Consider the following 17796-nt stretch of genomic DNA (forward strand, 5'->3'; position numbering starts at 1 on the left):
AAAACGAACTTGGAATTTCGCATGCAAAACGGTCCTGGTACAGAAACGCATAACAATTTTGCCTATACAAAAACGAACCCAAGCTTTTAAAAAACAGGGAACTGAAACAAATTGTGGAATTTAGCATGCGACCTGGTCTGGGAACACAATTTTTCAAAATTTAAAGAACAATCGAACTATGTCTAACAAGGGGGTACTAACAAGAAGCGGTGCTGTGATTTCCCTTGTTAAGTTTATGCAAAAAAGTACAACATTAATGGCGACTCCAAAGTTTTTTTGATTAAAAAGTGTGAAATTTTAAACAAAAAAAGCATTGTGTTTTATTTGTTAATTATAATGTGTCATAATATCGCACTACGATGAAATCACTTGATTTGAAACACATTGCGTTTCACAATGTTACACTTTTGCATAGGGTACCAACACGCATATGACACCGGCACACGTCATTAGAGGTGTAGGACCACAATGCAAAGATGTTTGACTTCCAGAAAAGTATAAAATTCTAGGGACAACGGGATACTATATCTAAAGCATAAATTTAGACTGAAGAAAGATCTTGGGCCAACCTCAGACATTGAAAGTCTTGTTTTACATCATTAATGTAGGACTTCAAACGAACACTTTCGTTGCCTAGTGTAATCGAAACAGTTTCGATAAAACCCACAAATGGAAAACAGTTTAATTAAGATCCTTAAACGAGGTATCTACTTCAAAGATATGTCAGCACTCTGGCTAAAGATTAGAAAGAATTGTTGGAGGAATAATTTTAAATGACACAATTTCGAAATTTGAGTTTTTCGGAAGTGTAAACGTCTTTGCTCCAACAATCGAAATCCTCGATGCCCGTTTGAAAAGAAAACTGCCTCGAATAACCTAGTTTTTAAATAATACCAGAAGCTCTGTTGCTACATGCCCGAACCCCACTAGGTTTATTCTATGTTCATTTAGCATCATGTACACCTATCTGTTGTTCATTACGCCTACTGAAGGTGCATAAAGGTTGACTGCCTTTCCCTTTTGCGCCTGCAGACATCCTTTTCTTCACGACGTCGTAGCCCCGTTGCTTGAAAGATGACTGGAGTTGTAGTAATAGCCCTGCTACCTTGGATGACGATAAATCACGGCCCAAATGAGGCGTATTTCAAAGTATTTACGGAAGAACCGTTTAAATCGTGTTATCCGGGTCGATTTCAAATGCTTTTTAAGCTATATTTACCGCAGCATTAATACAAGAAATTGCACTTTTATAGCAAAACTTTTAACCAATTTTCTATACATTCTAAAAATGTATCCCATCTTTAAATATACTTTGATTCTAAACTAGTTGAGAGATGACGTATTCAGATTATATTATGAAAGTCTCGGCGCTATCGGAGGATATCGACAAGGATTTTTCCATAACTTTTTTTTAATTTAAAGAAGTAAGCAGAAGAATTTCAAAACATCAATGTAATCTGGGCTATACCATAAATGTAATCTCCTCCTTCTAATAAGCGCCTACTCTATCAGGAAAACCATTAAAGACGAGCCCCCCTTGAGCAAGCGTTCACAACCTCCTCTTTAAGATACGGGCGCCTATATGAAATTTTAGCCAAAACGAGTTTCTGAGACCTGAATATTAGTCATACAGGAACTTGGAAAGCAAAAAAGAGTAGAAATGAACAACAAAGTTGGTTCTAGTTTTCATTCCTGTCAGTCTTCAGTTTAAATGTTTCATAGCAAGGAAACGTTTTTAACACACTCTCAAACATATTTATTACGCCTATCTTCTTTTTATTTTCGAAATCCCTCCTTTACTTTTCTGTCTTCGCTTGAATTGCTTTGACAACCAGAAAAATTAAGTAAGCGCCCTGCTAGAATAAGCGCCCTACTTAAATAAACACCCCCTTTGAGGCTTAAAGCAAAAATAGGCCCCCAGGCACTAATTCGAGGATTTACGGTAAGCAAAAGGTTATGGCTATTGAAACATTTCATTTTGTTAAACAACTTGCTCTCTGAAAATGAGTACTGACCAAACTCGTGATAATATTATGAAGTTTGGTACAAGTACACAATTCGATATGCTGAATAAAATGAAATCCATAACAAGCTTCAAAAATGGCCCCAAAAGCTATTTTTGGACTGGTATACTTGTACCCAAATATTCTTTTAGGTATAGAACTACAACTTGTCCACTTTGCATGTTAAAAAACCGAAACTTTTTTGACATGCTGAAAAGGAACAAAATGAGATGCAGAATCTGCTTTTGAAATTCTGCAAAAGCAATTTACATTCAGACATTTAAAGCCTGCACATATCCTTAGTGTATCTGACAAAACATCGGTTTACAATCTGAGGACTGTCAGGCGAAAGTACATGATATATTTCCGCTTTTCCATGAAACTTTAATTATTCATTTCATATAATAAATCCTGCGTATACTCTTTCATTTTTCTAAGAACCAGAAAACTATAGCTCAGGCTGGCTGTTCTAAATATTTAAATAAACGTTGAGGCAGGATTGTTCTGAATTTTTTGTAAATTATTTGGGTATGATCAAAAGGAAGCAAAAACATAAGAAAACGCCTTACTGCAAAATAACATATAAAGCATATATCATGCAGATATTGTTTTTTTAATACCATTAAAAAAAGATATGCAGTGGTGCTAGGTCTTGGAATGGCGTCTCAGCTGAATGTAAACAGTCATCTTCCCTGAGCAACTTTAAAAAATTTCTTGCTCAACTGTCAGTAGATACTAACTATTTGATATTTTTACCGTTGATGTTTATTTTAAATTACAAAGCTCAGATTTAAGTACGGTACGGTACGGAATTGTAATTAGGTTAATTTATTTTCTATGCAATAGCTTTTTCTGTACGTTTTTCAAGTAGAGGGCCCCTTGAAAATCAGCATTGCTGAAGGGCTACTATATATGAAATGAAATATAACCTATCGTAAAAGATTTGTTCTTAAAACAATGTTTTGGCATACTCACAATCCATAGTAACTCGGCCTTCAACCTGGTCCACTTTCAACTTTGACCAAGGTTGTTGCTCGTGTTCTTATAAAGTTAATCTCTTTAGAAAAAAAACTGTATATGAAACGTTAATGATAACTTTTTCGAGACTTAAACAGTTCACCTCTAAGAAAGCCAAAACAAAAGCAAGTGGAATGTTCTAAACGAAAAAAATTCATTTATATCATAATTTACAAATTTTTTTAAAAAATCTTTACGTGTCGATTTTTTATAAGAATGGTGAATTTTCACAGTGCAATACTTTACGTCTAATCTGAAAAGGGATTATTTAAAATAAGACTTGAAAACTAGATTAAAATGTCACTGAGAAAGAAATTTCTAGAAATCTGATCCATAGTTAAATGGGTCAGTGGTAGGTACGCTTCACTCTGCAAACCATTAACAAATTGTACCCTTACAAAAACTTATCCAGGACACTCAGCTCTCAACTAGACCATCGTCCTCACTTTTCAAAAATTTTGCTAAAAGTGTTCATGTTCATATCATTAAAGACCTGATTTATCGTCTTTTACGTGAACTGTAACCTGCAATGAGAAAAAGCCAATTGGCGATCTGACAAATACTACCGCGTCAAATCTATTCTGAGATTTTCGCTGAAATCTGAGATCTGACTTTGTGCATTTTAGTTCAATTGTACAATTGTTTTCAACAAAGATGTTTCGTTTTTGATTAGTAAGCCTGGACTAGCCTATATACCTTTAAAATTGACTTACTTTGTGCACAAATCTATGTTCAAATGACCTATAAAAAACGCAAATTGTTTAGTAAAAAATAAGTGTTTAATCCCAGCTGCCGACTTCATTAACCATTGAACAAACAAAAGGCAAATTAAAGACAATAAATAAGGACTAGTTGTTAAATAAAACAAGAAACATAACAGAAAATATGCATTGTTAAAGTTCAAGTACGAAAACAAGTCTAATTAACACGCATTACGCCAATCTCAACATTATCATCACTTTCTCCACACGCAAAGCTCTGTGTTTCGTACAGCCTTTCGAAAATCAATCAAACCACAAGACGTTGATCAACTGGAAATTCACATTATCAATATGTTGTACATAACTGGAACATCATAAAATATATTGTCAAAAACATCTTTTCGAAATAAGCATTTGTATGTATCTTGAATCTTACCTGTTCTGTAAACGGAATTTCTCCAGCCTCCACCACAATACATTCCAGTGCTATCTCGGCATTGTGAAGAGCAAGAGCTGTCTCCATCTATCCCGTATCTGTCATATGATGTTCCACAAAAGCATTGACCACCAGCTTGCAGCCCCGCGTATGGTTGATTGGATGTGAAACAAGCCTGTATGCAGTTGGCTGTAAGGTGCCCTGCGGAAACGTCTAGCCCTCTCACATGCGGGAGTGCCCTCAGCAATGCATCTTGGTAGCAGCCGACGTAATCTAGAGCTGAGGTCAAGAAAAAGAATAGAATAAACCTCAAACGGGAATGCGATGAATTTTGAATCGCTTTAATATCTGTGAATTATTTTTTCTTTCAGTTCCCTATGATCGTTTTTTTCCGATTTTTGCCAACAAGCTTGTAAGAAAAGAAGATTGTCAATTGAGAATGTCTTGAGTGATTGACTGTTTCGCCGATCGATTAAAAGACTGGTTCCTCGATCGATTAATTGATTTGGGATGATTAAATGACTGATTCATTTGGTTGAATGATTGTTTGTAATGATAAATGGATTGATTTATGCCTTTATATCGTCAGTTATCATTAAGTTGCATAAAATACTTCCAGTCCTCATTTTCATCAAACAGAACTAAAAGAATATACGGCAAAGAAAAATGCAATCTTATCAGTGTCACAGAGTAGACCTATTTTGCCATTATAACATCTGCAAGGAAACCTGTTGACACCATTAATGCAAGTGGATCCAACATGACATGTGTTGCTTGCACATTCATGAATATCTAAAAATATAATATAGTCAACTGTAGCTCTGCACAAAATGGATCACTTTGACAATAGATGCTAGAACTCTCCTGTAAATATTACCAAAAGCCATTTTGATCAATTTTATCATCAGATCTAGAAAACCACTGTAAGACTCGCTTGGTATTAGAAATATTTCAGAATCTTTGCATCTGGTATATTAAAGTTCCAGTGCTTAGCCTATCTGAAAGAAAGGATGTCATTTTCACTGTAACATGATCAGTGGTAATTTTTGCCTAACTTTTAAAATGTTTGTTTTCTGAGATAGATTGTCAATACATAACGATTTTGAAAGAGGTGTTACCATTACCTGCTAATATCAACTACATCAATATTATAATTTGGGATTAATATTAACAAATAAAAGATGTTCTAAATATTACTTTGCATCTTGTGAGATTCGACTTCTGTTAAGCAGATAAAGAGCTTCAAGTCTGAAACCTTCTTGATTTTCAAAGAAGAATGATTTGTAGATATAAGAACAGTAAAATCGATCGAAATATAAGGGAAAAGGACTATTTGAAGAAGAGACACTTTACCAGTCTGACAATGTTGTCCGGAGTAGCCTGCGACACAGGTGCATGTATATCCGTTGATTCTATCAACGCAAGTCCCTCCATTTTGGCACGGACTGCTGGCACATTCATAAATGTCTGTTGTAAATAAGATTTCATTGAAGTTAATGACTGAACTGTTAACATTCGTTGCAATGTGCTGCAAAAGTACCGACAACAAAAAACATTTCAATTGAATATCAAACACGAAATCAACTGATTTTATTTTGAATAATGTGGGCTGCTTTTGTCAACTACAACCTGAAAAAATGATTATATTCAATAAAGGCGGTTCTCACGCTCGTGGTACGATTTGTGTAGGTTGATAATTATTCAAACAGACAAAAGACTTAAAAACCGGAAAGTTCCGGATATTCAAAGTGCAATACTTTGCAGTTGGGCAGGGTGCAAGTCTATTTTCTGCAAAACAGAAAAAGTCCAATTTTAGGAAGAGAGACATAGTGGAAATTGCGAGCGCATGCGCACTAAGATGGAGTCTTTACGGCTGTGATTCTGTGCCGAAAAAAAAATGGAGACTTTGAAAGACAAAATTTCAATAAGCAAAAAGCATATAAAGACAGGAACGTGCTTTCTATTGGTCGCACGCTTACAGTGGTGGCTCCATTATGGACTGTCAAAAGTTGTGCGCATGCGCTCGCAATTTCCACTATGTCAGGAAGAGACATTTTACCAGTCTGGCATTCTTGTCCCATGTAGCCTGGTAAACAGCTGCAAGAATATTTGTTGATTCTATTGACACACGTGGCTCCATTTTGACATGGGGTACTGGCACATTCGTTGATTTCTAAAAGCATAACATTTCAACTCAGTCAATTTCTGAATAAATCAAAGGATTATTCAAATAATCGTCAGAAATCTGGTAATCAGATATTAACTTGCAGACAAAGAAGTAACCTGTTTTTTGCAATAGAATGTCTTTTAGATTGAAACATTCGTAGTCTTCAAAGTAAAATATTTTGCAGAAAAGAACTATTGTAATCCTGTGTATCCTGGTACACAGTAACAAGAATATATGTTGACTCCATCAATGCACGTGGCTCCATTTTGGCAGGGAGTACTGGCACATTCGTTTATATCTAAATATATAAGCATGTTTACTAGCAATACATGAATTGGAAAAATTGAAGTTGAGTGGAAATGTTTGTGAAGTGAAACTGAGCTTTCTGTTGTGAACTTTTTCATTTGTTCTTGCTATAAGCAGAAACTCATAACTGTTAAATTCGCGGTGATTCATAGGGACAAGATTATAACTAGGCAAAAAAAGCAACTTGCTTCATTGCATTTTTCTGTTTTTCAACTCTGTTTCAGTCTTTCATTATTTAGATAATATCTTATCTCATCTATGAACTCATTCATACTAACAAGTTTTCAGCTTTTTTCACCTTGTATCAAGGGCTCATCTATACTAACAATAGCTTTTGCGAAAAACCTTCTTTCTTTGATACATTAGTGTTCAAAGGTTCTTGTCTGTTAAGAAGTTTTATCGCTTTAGGAAAATCCGGAACAGGCAACCAACCAGCCCACTTATTCTAAAGGAATCAGGCTAACCAGGCCATTAATAGGCTGGTTGTCAGGCTAACCAGTCGGCAAATGAATTAATCCTGGCTTCAAACGAATTGGTACACGCAACCTTGGTGAATAATATTCTGGAATTCAACCGTGATGTCATGCCGAAAGAAGCTATTGGCAATCAAACTATTTTTATTTTATCATAGGCTGATAATTATCTTGCAATGTTAGCTACAAGCAGAAACCATGCAGAAAATTTATCGCTAATTTTTTTCAACAATTTTTTTATTTCTAGAAGAAAAGCGATTTTTCAGCAGTGTGTCAGTAAAATAAATACAGTAAGGCTTATGTATGCAATGTTGGAGATAAAGTTTGTTAGTTTTATTTAGAGTGCAAAAATTACCTTGCAGGCACGGAAATAGCATGCTCCGTTTTTTTTGCTGTTCGCAATAAAAGAACCATTCTAATTTAGAAAATGCACCACAACCTGCTTCAAAATCAAATATTTGTTTTGCTATGCTGAAACTTGTTTTCTAAATGATATCAAATGGATTGTCAATTTACTTCCAAGGGGTATATTTAAAATCTTTTTCATATCTAGATTGCTCCAGCGGAACTATTTAACATCGTAAAAGTTACAGGAACATCACCCGGCTTTGCATATTACTGTGCCTGTGTATACATTTAGCAAAATAGATGAGACAGTTTCCATTGAAACACGATCGATTTTCAAATGCAAAAAACTATGTGTGATAGATAATTTTAAAGGAAATAAACTCTTTCAGTAGAGGGATTTGCTGCCTTCCCCAATTGCAACCTAGACCCTAAATATGATATGTCATTAATAGTAGCTGCTCTTACGTTAATGGTGTGAATTGTGTGGTTTAACTACTGCTAGAAAAGCAGAGCTTTACGAATGGAATATCCGTAATTTTCAAAGTAAAATACTTTGCAAAAAAGAACTTTTGTTATCTTACCAGTCTGGCATTGTTGTCCTGTGTAGCCTGGTACACAGTTACAAGAGTATCTGTTGACTTCATCAATGCAACTGGCTCCATTTTGGCACGGGCTGCTCGCACATTCGTCAATGTCTGCAAATAAAAATGTCAGCTTAGTTAGTAAGATAGTAAATTGAAAATATTCCACATATCATGTTCTCTAGAATTAAATAGTTTGCACCCTCTACGTACTATTTTCCGCTTCATTTGCTGCTCGTTATGAAAGAGCAATTTGGCTTAAGGAAGTGCCCAATTTCACGCTTCAAGATTAAAAGAATGGAATATGTCAAATTTATTACTGTATTTTGAATTGCATTATTAACATTGTGAATTCCTTCTTCTTTTGCTGCTTCCTTTAAATGTGTTGAATAAAATTCGTGGTGTGAAATTTGTGGTTAAACTATCGATAAAAAGAAAGGAACATCCATAATCTTCAAAATAAAATACTTTCTAACATCCGTAATTTTCAAAGTAAAATACTTTGCAAAAAATAACTTTTGTTATCTTACCAGTCTGGCATTGTTGTCCTGTGTAGCCTGGTACACAATTACAAGAGTATCTGTTAACTTCATCAACGCAAGTGGCTCCATTTCGGCACGGGCTGCTGGCACATTCGTTAAAGTCTAAAATTTAGATATATCGACGCAGTTTATGTCAGAAATGATAAACTTCAAAGATTTCCGCAAAGATATGATAAATTGTTAATAGGAAGGCTGTTTGCAATAAAATTGCAATTATGCTTTAGAAAGGGCATCACTTCCGCTTCAAAGTTCAAGGAATGGAAAATGTCAAATTTATTTTTGAATTTAGGCCAAAATGACAACTTTTGGCAAAAGATGTTAAGAATTTCTTGATATGCTTTCAAAGAACATCTATATCAATAATACATCATAATAACATATACATCATTTTAACTGGAACCCACCAAACTTTGAACATTTCAAATGAAAGCTGTTGTCACAAAAATGGTTCCATTTGTGTAAATTGACATGAAGGCTTTCAAGGTCCTTGCAATTGAGCTGATAATGAATTATTTCGACTACAGACAAAGCAATAACTTTACAAAAGAACCGTTACCAGTTTGGCATTCTTTTCCTGTGTAGCCTGGTAAACAGTTGCAGGTATATTTGTTGACTCTATCAATGCAAGTGGCTCCATTTTGGCAGGGAGTACTAGCACATTCGTTGATATCTAAAGATATAAGCATGTTTACTAGCAACACATGAAATGAAGAAATTAAAGTTGAGTGAGAATATTTGTGAAGCAAATGCGAACTCACTGTATGCTGAATACAATTTCGCATTTCTTAAAAATTGTACAGCACTTCTTAAAAGAGGAAAATCATTTCTCTTAAATTTATCATAGAAAGTAAACGTAGACAAGAGTAAAATAAAACTAAAAGTAGCAACTTAATTTAATACTCAGATCTGTTTTAAACTCTGCTTCACTCCATCATTAGCAAGGTGAATTTACAAAAATGAATAGCAAAAATATTTAGCTAACTAACAATCTAAATTTAAAGACTGCTATGTGTTTTGTTGGGTTTACGTCATATTCCAAAGTTAACATCAACTTTCAAAACATTATCACTGACGACAAAGTGCCTGACTCTGAAGCAAGGGAAAAGCTACGAATTATTCGTTTGCTTACCTTCTTCGCAATGAGCTCCTGACTATCCAGCAATACAGTTGCATTGAAATCTGTTCACGTCGTTTCTGCATGTTCCTCCATTAAAACAAGGAAGGCTCTCACACTCATTGATGTCTGTGACAATCGTAGACAGAAATTGCTTTAGAGACATCGTGAAATAATACGTAGAGCCGTAGAGCCGCCATGAAATTAATGTCACATGTCGGCTAATTAATCTTCAATTTATTCAATGATTAATGTAAAATGAAGTCAAAGTCAGATTCTCGACCAAAGCATAACCAAGCTGACAGCACTAATACTAATTTGGTGCTTAGTAACTGGGAAAAGGCACAGTGGCCCTGCATCAAAGAGTCAATCAAAACAAAGACTTGATGCCTGTTTGAGGAAAATTGACACAATTACCATGACTTTTGCTTTGTCGTGTGATAAATAAGGTTACCTCAAGAACACAAGAAACCATTTCTTTCTCAGATCTTGATTTTCTGTGCCAATACTAGTGTTAAACAAACAAAACCAAGTAGAAGTCAATTCCACCCTTTACCTGATTCACAATTCCTTCCCGTAAAGCCTGGATCACAAAGGCAAAAATAACTGGCATGTTCATCCACACACTTGCCATTCTGACAAGGGTTCTTCTCGCAGTCGTTTTTATCTTCAAAAGAAGGTTACATTGCAATTATGTCATTGAAGAATATAAATGATAAAAATGATCTTAAACTAAGTATGATTTCTTTCATACAAAGCAAAGGAAACAGCAATAATAGAAATTTGTAAGAGAGATTGCTCAAATCATAAGAAACATACCAAGTGGAATGTCACAGTGTAGCCCACTGTGATTCGCATCGCAATAAACGCATTCATAAAACGGGCTTGTGCATTTATCTCTGCATAGGATGTGAGAAGGACATGGGTTAAGAGCTCGGCATGTCGCACCAATCTATTCAAAACAAACAGTATATCAGGTTACCAAACAGCTCAATAAAATTTTTTTGAGAACTAACTTTAGGACAATCTTTACATCTGATTCATACGAGTTAAAGCAAAGACATTTTTTTCTTCTGATATGCATCTTTGAACAAATTCGATGAAGGGAAGTAACATTATTTGACAATAATTACCACACAATCAAAAGATTTGAGAAGTGCAAATACATCAGTGACAGCTGTGGCACTGGACGAAATATAAAAGATGGCGCTTGATTTCATCCCTTTTCAGGGTCTTTATCAACAAAAAATTATCTCAAGAGATCTATTATTGACGAATTCTGTTTAATGAAAAGCCACCGTTAAGGAAATTCGAGTGGTCTCTTAATATAATCAAGAAATTCTTTTTAAAAGGAAAGGGTTAGCTAGACGCCAAGAGACTGTTTCCATCAAACATAAATTCATAGAGATAGCAACAGACAGTGAGCTCACCAACTTTTTGCTGTAATCAGTCGATTTGTACAACCAACCAGGAGCATCAACCAACTGCGTACCGTTTTCTCCATGTCGCCTTTCGTTGAGCTGGCACTCTTTGGTCTGCACGTTTAAGTTGTATGATCGACATTTGTGGTGCTCCACGCACTTCCTCGTGCATCCAATGTCGTCCACATCGCGTTCCGTTTTGATTACGTGGCCTTTAAGAGCTTTGTCCATGTGGAACACTGTGAATTCGGCAAAGGTTTGACAAGGGAGACGGAGTATCGTCGACTGTGCAAGTAATGGCAAGTAAAACAACACTGTCAGCCTAGAAACACAATAAACAGTAATGTTCTGAAAAGAGAGGGAACTGTTCATTAAATTTTGCATATGTATATAAGAATAGAATAGAAAGTCACATAATTTGGCAGACCACCAGTCTATGTATCTTGCTTTTTATAAATGTGTCCAATCTTGTTCTTATTAGAGTAGACGAGTAAGGTATTCCTAGACAGAACTGAATTTATCATAATGGATGTATACACCGTATTATTTGTGTACCCTAAGTTGTGTACTATGTTATGTTACCAAGTGGCTTCGACGACATATCGCGACGGATATATATAGTTTGGATGTAGTTTCAATACACACAGTGGTACGTTGAAGGGGGCGCAAGGGGCTCAGCCCTCTTGTTAAAATTAAAGGTGGGCTCAGCCTCCCTTATTAAGCCAGCATATTTTTGATTGGCACACTCCTTAGTTGGCAATATGAACTCACTCTTTTTTGAATAAGCATGGGCATGAAAATTGTTTTTCTTTGAATGAGCCATTTCTATTAGCCTTTTAGGGTAAGTCAATAAGTGAAATAATTTCCATATACAAAATAATCTTTAACAGAAATGCAGCCATACATAGTGTGACCCTTGGTGTGATCATGGGTATGGCTTCTAAATGTTCCCTTTATCACAACCCCCCCCCCTAACCTCTTTGGAGGGAACCCTTGATTACACATACCAATTGGGTTAAAAAACAAGTTAACCTTTTTGCATGTTTCTGGGTGAGTGTCTTTAGATGTGATTTAACTTTGCACGAGACATTTTTATTATCATCTGTTGTGTATTTAGTTGTGAAAAGTACTCACTTGATAATAATTTTACGTTACCGTGCTGTATATTGTGCGAGAATTATAATCGCATGCCAAAATCTTTAGAAATAGTACATACTACTTGCACATTTATACAAATTGAGCCAATTCTGTCTATTAGGCAATCTTAAATAAGGTTGTCTTATCCACATCATTTGTCCATTAAAAATAATTTTTGAAGGCTCAAAAATCCATCAGAACCGACTTCTGTAAAAGTTCCTAATCTTTTGTAATGAAATACTAGAGGAAAAATAGCAAGCTTTTCCCAGGGATGTAAATATTTCATATAAGACAACACATCCTTATAATAACATTTAAGTTCTGAAACGCTTTATTGAATATAATTATCGATGTCGACTATTCCGTCCAATTAATTTTCAACAAGGTGTCTTGAAATATTTAAAACTTGCAGCACATAAAGCGTTCCCTTCATAAACGGCAGTGTGGTAACGAAAAAGGAACCGTGGCTTTAAATTAACAGGCTATCTTTGGCTTATCAGTTGATCATGTTGTTGAATAAACTCATCTTTGCAAAAAAAATAACTGTAAAAAACGAGTTCCAGACAGTGAAAAAACTTTTAGAAAGGGCCAGAAAATTTTTTTAGAAACAATCGAACATCATAAAATCACAGAACTTCGAAATTTCGTTAAAAAGCAATTTATGATCAGCTGATTGACAAAAAACTATAGTGACAGTGACAAAGGAAAAATAATAAAGAACGAAGAAAAATTTCTTGACATGCTAATTTTTTACAGCCGCGAAAACCTCCTCAGCAAGATTCAGTTGGGAAATTTTCAAGCAGAAAAAAATGCGAGACCCTAAATGTTGCAGTTAATAACATTAAGAATTTCATAAGAAACATTAAGTATTAGCAAAGTTGTCCTTTAGAAACGCTTAAGTGCAAACAGCTAGGCTTCTCGCCTAATGACTCGAGCGAGCGTATGTGCTAACCACTTTTTTGGTTCAAATGTGCAGGTTATTACAAGTCAAGCTGGTGCTGTAAAGTACCCAGGTAGCCATTTTGACTTTAAAATGACCGATCAAGTGCACAAAAACTTGAGATCGTTTCCACACAGACTAACCTCCTTAAGCAATCGATTCACAAACTCTTCATAAAAAAAGTCAAAACATTTCTTTACAACGATTGTGTTGTGTCGTAAAATTGTCAAATATGCTGAATGCTAGAGTTTCCAATCAGTACAATCTTTAAAAGTATAAATCATTCTACAGACCGATTCCCATCTTGTCGTACCTAACCATCTGATAAATTTCTCCAATGCCAGACCATCAATCGAAATGCTTGGGAAAAGTTTTAAACTGGAGAATTACGGTGTTTAAAGGATACATCGATCTTACATCGAAAATAATCAACAACTATGTTTTCATGATGGGTTAACTGCATTTAAATCGACAGTGCGATGTGGTATAACGCAGGGATCCAAATTATGTCCATTGCTTTCTATTGTGGATTTGAATGACTTTGATTTGAGGAATGCACTTAATAGCAACACTTTATATATATATGCTGATAACATGAGCATCTCGATGTTCTTTAAAGATGAAGAGGAACTATTTGAAATCACGCCGTTAGAAATCAATAAAATTGTAGATTGGCCAAGGCAAAATAAGCTCAACCTGAATCTGCCAGATGTCAAAATATGCTGATCGGTCATAACTACAAATAGAGTGCATAAAGAATTTCCCTATTTAAAAAAATCAACAAAAAAATATAAATAGGGCAAATAAAAAGCAATGCTTATTTATGAGACGAAAATCTCAATTGGAGCTCCTAGTAAAAAGATTTTTATTAGGTTTGAGATCTGTGTACGCTAAAAGAAGCTTCAGCTACTCAGCCGTAATAGCCCGGAATCAGGTTCGAGGCTCCTACCACTGTATGCGAAACAGTTTCTTTGGTTCAGTTTTAAAAAGGCGAAATAGCTCCTATCGAAGGTAGCAAGACTCCCGATTGGTCCCATTGCTACTGCTACTGCCAGAAACTCTTCTTCATATTGTTCCCGGCTGTCAGGTGTTCCTCGAGCAAGGCCATTTAACCTGGCATCACAACTTTTTCTTAAACTTTCTTGCTACCTCCCTCTTACCTGATTTACCTGGTTTAACTAAGATATTTTCCTAAAAACTGGTTTTCAATACACGGTTATCGCGATTTAAGCGAGCAACGCGAACGTTGCGACTGAAAATTCGATGTAGATTCAGTTGCGAAAGAAATCTCCTTTCCATTGTCAACGTAGCACATCTTCAACCTTGCTTTTCACTACGACCTGCTGAATATAATTCGTAAAGGATTTTACGCTATGCTGAAAAGGCATCAGCGAAAGGAAAATAAAGACTGATATTAGAAAAGGAAATTTAGATTTATGATCAACAGCTTTTGCAGTTGAAATGGGTCAGCGATTGCAGGAAATATCTTTTGAACTCTGGCATTAACTGTCGGTTTTTAACCAATATTAATACTACACGCTTATTTTGTAAGAACAACCCTTATACAGGGGCGCAAATGAGGGGGGGGGGTGTGGGGGGGTTGGGTGTCACACCCCCCCAATAATTTCACCATCCGGTCCCAGTTAAAGGTTGATAGCAAAAAAAGTCGGTCCCGATCCAGCCCTCTGCTTAGTATTTCTGTCTATCACACCCAAAGCTGGTCCCAATTCTGCCGGTACCATGCTGTATTGCAGTAAAGTAAGGCATATAGTGGGCGCATTTTCTAGGAAGGGCTAATCAGCCAAAAATGACAGGGGACAGAATCGGTCCAGTCCGGTCCCAACCAGCGCTGCTTTGGAAAAAAAACTCTTGCTGACACCGACAACAATAACTTTTTCGCCATATGTACATGCATTTTCTTGTTTCCGTGATATGCGCGGCGTTGGATGCGCAAATTTCAAGGGGAATGCGAGAGCAGCAGTCAGATTCCCTCAATAGTATCTCAATTGGAAATTTCAGGTAAAATCCGCTCCGTGGAAAAAAAGCTTTAGGTATATCAGAGACCTTCCTGTCATAAAATCAATAAAGGATCAAGCAAAGGTAGTTGCTCCGTTGGTTAAATTAAATATGATATTCTTGTTAGCATTAAATCTAAAAATCCAGGCCCTCTTTAGGTAAAATTGTGCCTTATTTCCATTTCCCCTAAAGTTTCTCGAACTGCAATTCACAATGAAATCCAGATTTTTTTGAACATTTAAAAGGCATGCTAAGATGGAAAGAGTGATCTAAATTGACAACCAGCGTTGCTTGTTACCTATAAGTAACTGACAACATGGTATTTTTCAAGACCCTAGCGAAATTGTACCAGTTGTTTCTAACTGCTGTTCAATATGTTGCAAATTCGTGACAGCAACTATATAATTTCAGGCAATCATATTTCAATCAGGTAAATTTGTTATTTACCCCCCCCCCCCTCAACAAAGCCTGCCTCGCAAGGGCCCTGGAGAGCGGCCCCGACAATATCTATATCGCAAAAATCGGTCTGTCGTGGTGAAAACTCGGTCCCTTTAAAGAACACCTCCCTAAAAAAAATTTGCATTTGCGCCCCTGCCCTTATAAGAAACACCAGACTGATTTAACAAAAAAATAAGAACAACATAGGAAACAAGGCAGACTGATGAAATAAAATACCAGCAAAATGTTATGTCCGGACACCTCAATGCAGAGAAAATTCCATTGAAAAAAATAAGAAACAAAATAAAGGAGTCTGGAACTGGAGCGCTGATTTCAGAACAACGTCAATTTATGCCAGTCACAATTTCAAAGGGCCCATTTTCGGCAATTCCTCCTTATTGAGAATTTTTCTTTTCTTTTTCTTAACTAGCCTATATATGGTATAATTTTTCAAGTTTATTGAAAAAATCATTGCTATTTTTTATCACGGAAAGAGTTCTAGACGTGTCGAAGAACTTGCAGGACAATGTACTTTGTCAATTTACTTCAAATAACAAAAGATACTTACGTAATTTTTATCATGTTTACGTCTTGGTTAAATCACCACAAAAGACGTCCTGCCGTCGTAAAGAAAGACTTTGAAAAACAGCAGGTCTAATGAATTCTCCATTGGTTCAATGCGGGCTCACATTTTCATTTTACCACAGATAGCAGTCAGTTAATGCTGATTCAGAGATAAATCAATTCACAATGAATCAAATGGCACCTCGCTGATACGGAAGGTCTAACGTCAAAAGAAAAACATGTATCGTTATCGCAGTGACATGTAAAACGTGGCAATACAAGAAAAATGCGACCGCTAAAAAGTTTTTCATTGAATTTCTTAATGACTGCTGCATTTCATAAAAATCCAACCACCAGTATTATTTTGTTATACTCCAATAGATGCGCGTAGCCAAGGACCGAGATTCCGGGGGACCGGGGGGGGGAGGCCTTGGTCCCCCCAAAAACCGTAAGTAGCATTGGTGAAATACTTTTATTGAAACTTTGTGAAATAATTGGTGAAATACTTTTACTTTGTAAAATATGGCTTTGCGCGTAGCAAGCAGCCCATGTTGTTTTGAGTTTTTTCTACGAAGGCTAGAAAGGTTGATTTTTGAACGTCTGGGCTTTCCGAATATAGAGGCTTTAAAGCAATTTTTATTCCAGGGTTGAAGCTCATTCGAGGGGGGGGGGGGGGGGGGAGGGAGGCTTCTATGAGATAGAATGGTGCTTTGATTGATGATAATAAGAAATTATCTTCAGCAAGGTAGTCCTAGCTAGAAAAATTTCAAACACGCCTCCTATCATAATTGCAAGAAGGAAAAACTGGAACGTCCATTAAATGAGTCATGCATGTCCTTTAAAAGAACCCGAAGACAGATTATAAGCAAGGAAGACGCTGAAAGCTACAAGGCAAGTCTGGGAGATTACCTGAAGGTAAAATATGGCTGGAGATTGACTGTTAAGAGCGAAAGTAAAATGAACCGAGTAAAATGATAGAAATATATCTCTCTTCCATAAATCCTGCACTTTATGGTTCAGACATATCGTGGATAGAATAGCGAAATCAACGAATTTTGTTGACACGTTCTTCAGATCAATATGATTATGTAAAAGGGTTTTCAGTAGCCTGGTTCAAATATATCTTCCGAAAACCTTGGGAGAAGTAAATAGTTAGGGTTGTTATAAAACTTGGTCAAACAGTTTGGCCATAAACTTGCAAAAATCGATGAAATTTGATGGGAAAATGTGCAGGATTTTTCTGTCAACAAAATTAATTACATTAAAATGACCCTATAGAAATCAGCTCATATAGGTTCTTATTCCAAAGGGTATACAACTCTTTATGTCGCTGCTCTATAAAATCTGTTTGGTGACAAGCATTTACTTAGAACAAGCTTTTTTAAGTCAATATTGAATTAAAAACATCATGAGATGTGAATTTTCTCTTAAATTGAAGTTTTCAATTATAGGTAAAGCTGTAAACGCATTGGTGTATAGAAGAGAAAAGTTTTCAGCTACGATTCTCAGTCTCTTTCGCATCTAAACCAGAAAACATTAATCAATTTACAACTTCTCTTGATTATTTTTGAAACAACAAGGCCAAAGAAAAG

General features: G+C 35.9%; 2 protein-coding genes across 4 annotated transcripts; both read right to left on the reverse strand.

The window, feature by feature from the left end:
* Positions 1–202: 202 nt before the first annotated feature.
* Positions 203–9403, reverse strand: LOC148959263 (uncharacterized). Of its 2 annotated transcripts, XM_089110835.1 has the most exons (7): positions 9131–9403; positions 8563–8676; positions 8033–8146; positions 6217–6330; positions 5511–5624; positions 4158–4436; positions 203–3544 (listed from the first exon to the last, which is right to left on the reverse strand). In XM_089110835.1, the coding sequence occupies exons 1-7, from the start codon at positions 9354–9356 to the stop codon at positions 3519–3521; spliced, it is 987 nt and encodes a 328-aa protein (XP_088966961.1). In that variant the 5' UTR covers positions 9357–9403; the 3' UTR covers positions 203–3518. The 2 variants fall into 2 exon arrangements, with proteins under 2 accessions (XP_088966961.1, XP_088966960.1); XM_089110834.1 differs by having other exon boundaries at positions 203–4436.
* LOC135692993 (uncharacterized) lies at positions 9131–17673 on the reverse strand. Of its 2 annotated transcripts, XM_089110843.1 has the most exons (6): positions 16209–17673; positions 11119–11431; positions 10508–10640; positions 10245–10355; positions 9704–9817; positions 9131–9244 (listed from the first exon to the last, which is right to left on the reverse strand). In XM_089110843.1, exons 1-5 carry the CDS (start codon positions 16220–16222, stop codon positions 9726–9728), a joined length of 663 nt encoding a protein of 220 aa, XP_088966969.1. In that variant the 5' UTR covers positions 16223–17673; the 3' UTR covers positions 9131–9244; positions 9704–9725. The 2 variants fall into 2 exon arrangements, with proteins under 2 accessions (XP_088966969.1, XP_088966968.1); XM_089110842.1 differs by lacking the exon at positions 16209–17673 and having other exon boundaries at positions 11119–13160.
* Positions 17674–17796: the final 123 nt, after the last annotated feature.

This window comes from Rhopilema esculentum, chromosome 10, assembly GCF_057945365.1.
Source record: "Rhopilema esculentum isolate cy_ngs chromosome 10, ASM5794536v1, whole genome shotgun sequence".
Classification (NCBI taxonomy): domain Eukaryota; kingdom Metazoa; phylum Cnidaria; class Scyphozoa; order Rhizostomeae; family Rhizostomatidae; genus Rhopilema; species Rhopilema esculentum.

Excerpts from the sequence above, each read along its gene's own strand:
- LOC148959263 (XM_089110834.1), bottom strand. The coding sequence starts at position 9,356 with ATGCGAAATTGTATTCAGCATACAGTGAGTTCGCATTTGCTTCACAAA. Across the intron at positions 6,331-8,032 it reads AGGACAACAATGCCAGACTG|AAATCAACGAATGTGCCAGT; the intron begins GTAAGATAACAA and ends TTATGCTTTTAG. Across the intron at positions 4,437-5,510 it reads CGGACAACATTGTCAGACTG|CTCTAGATTACGTCGGCTGC; the intron begins GTAAAGTGTCTC and ends TCTTGACCTCAG.
- LOC135692993 (XM_089110842.1), bottom strand. The coding sequence starts at position 11,493 with ATGCAAAATTTAATGAACAGTTCCCTCTCTTTTCAGAACATTACTGTT. Across the intron at positions 10,641-11,118 it reads CTGATTACAGCAAAAAGTTG|ATTGGTGCGACATGCCGAGC; the intron begins GTGAGCTCACTG and ends TGTTTTGAATAG. Across the intron at positions 10,356-10,507 it reads ACACTGTGACATTCCACTTG|ATAAAAACGACTGCGAGAAG; the intron begins GTATGTTTCTTA and ends CTTCTTTTGAAG.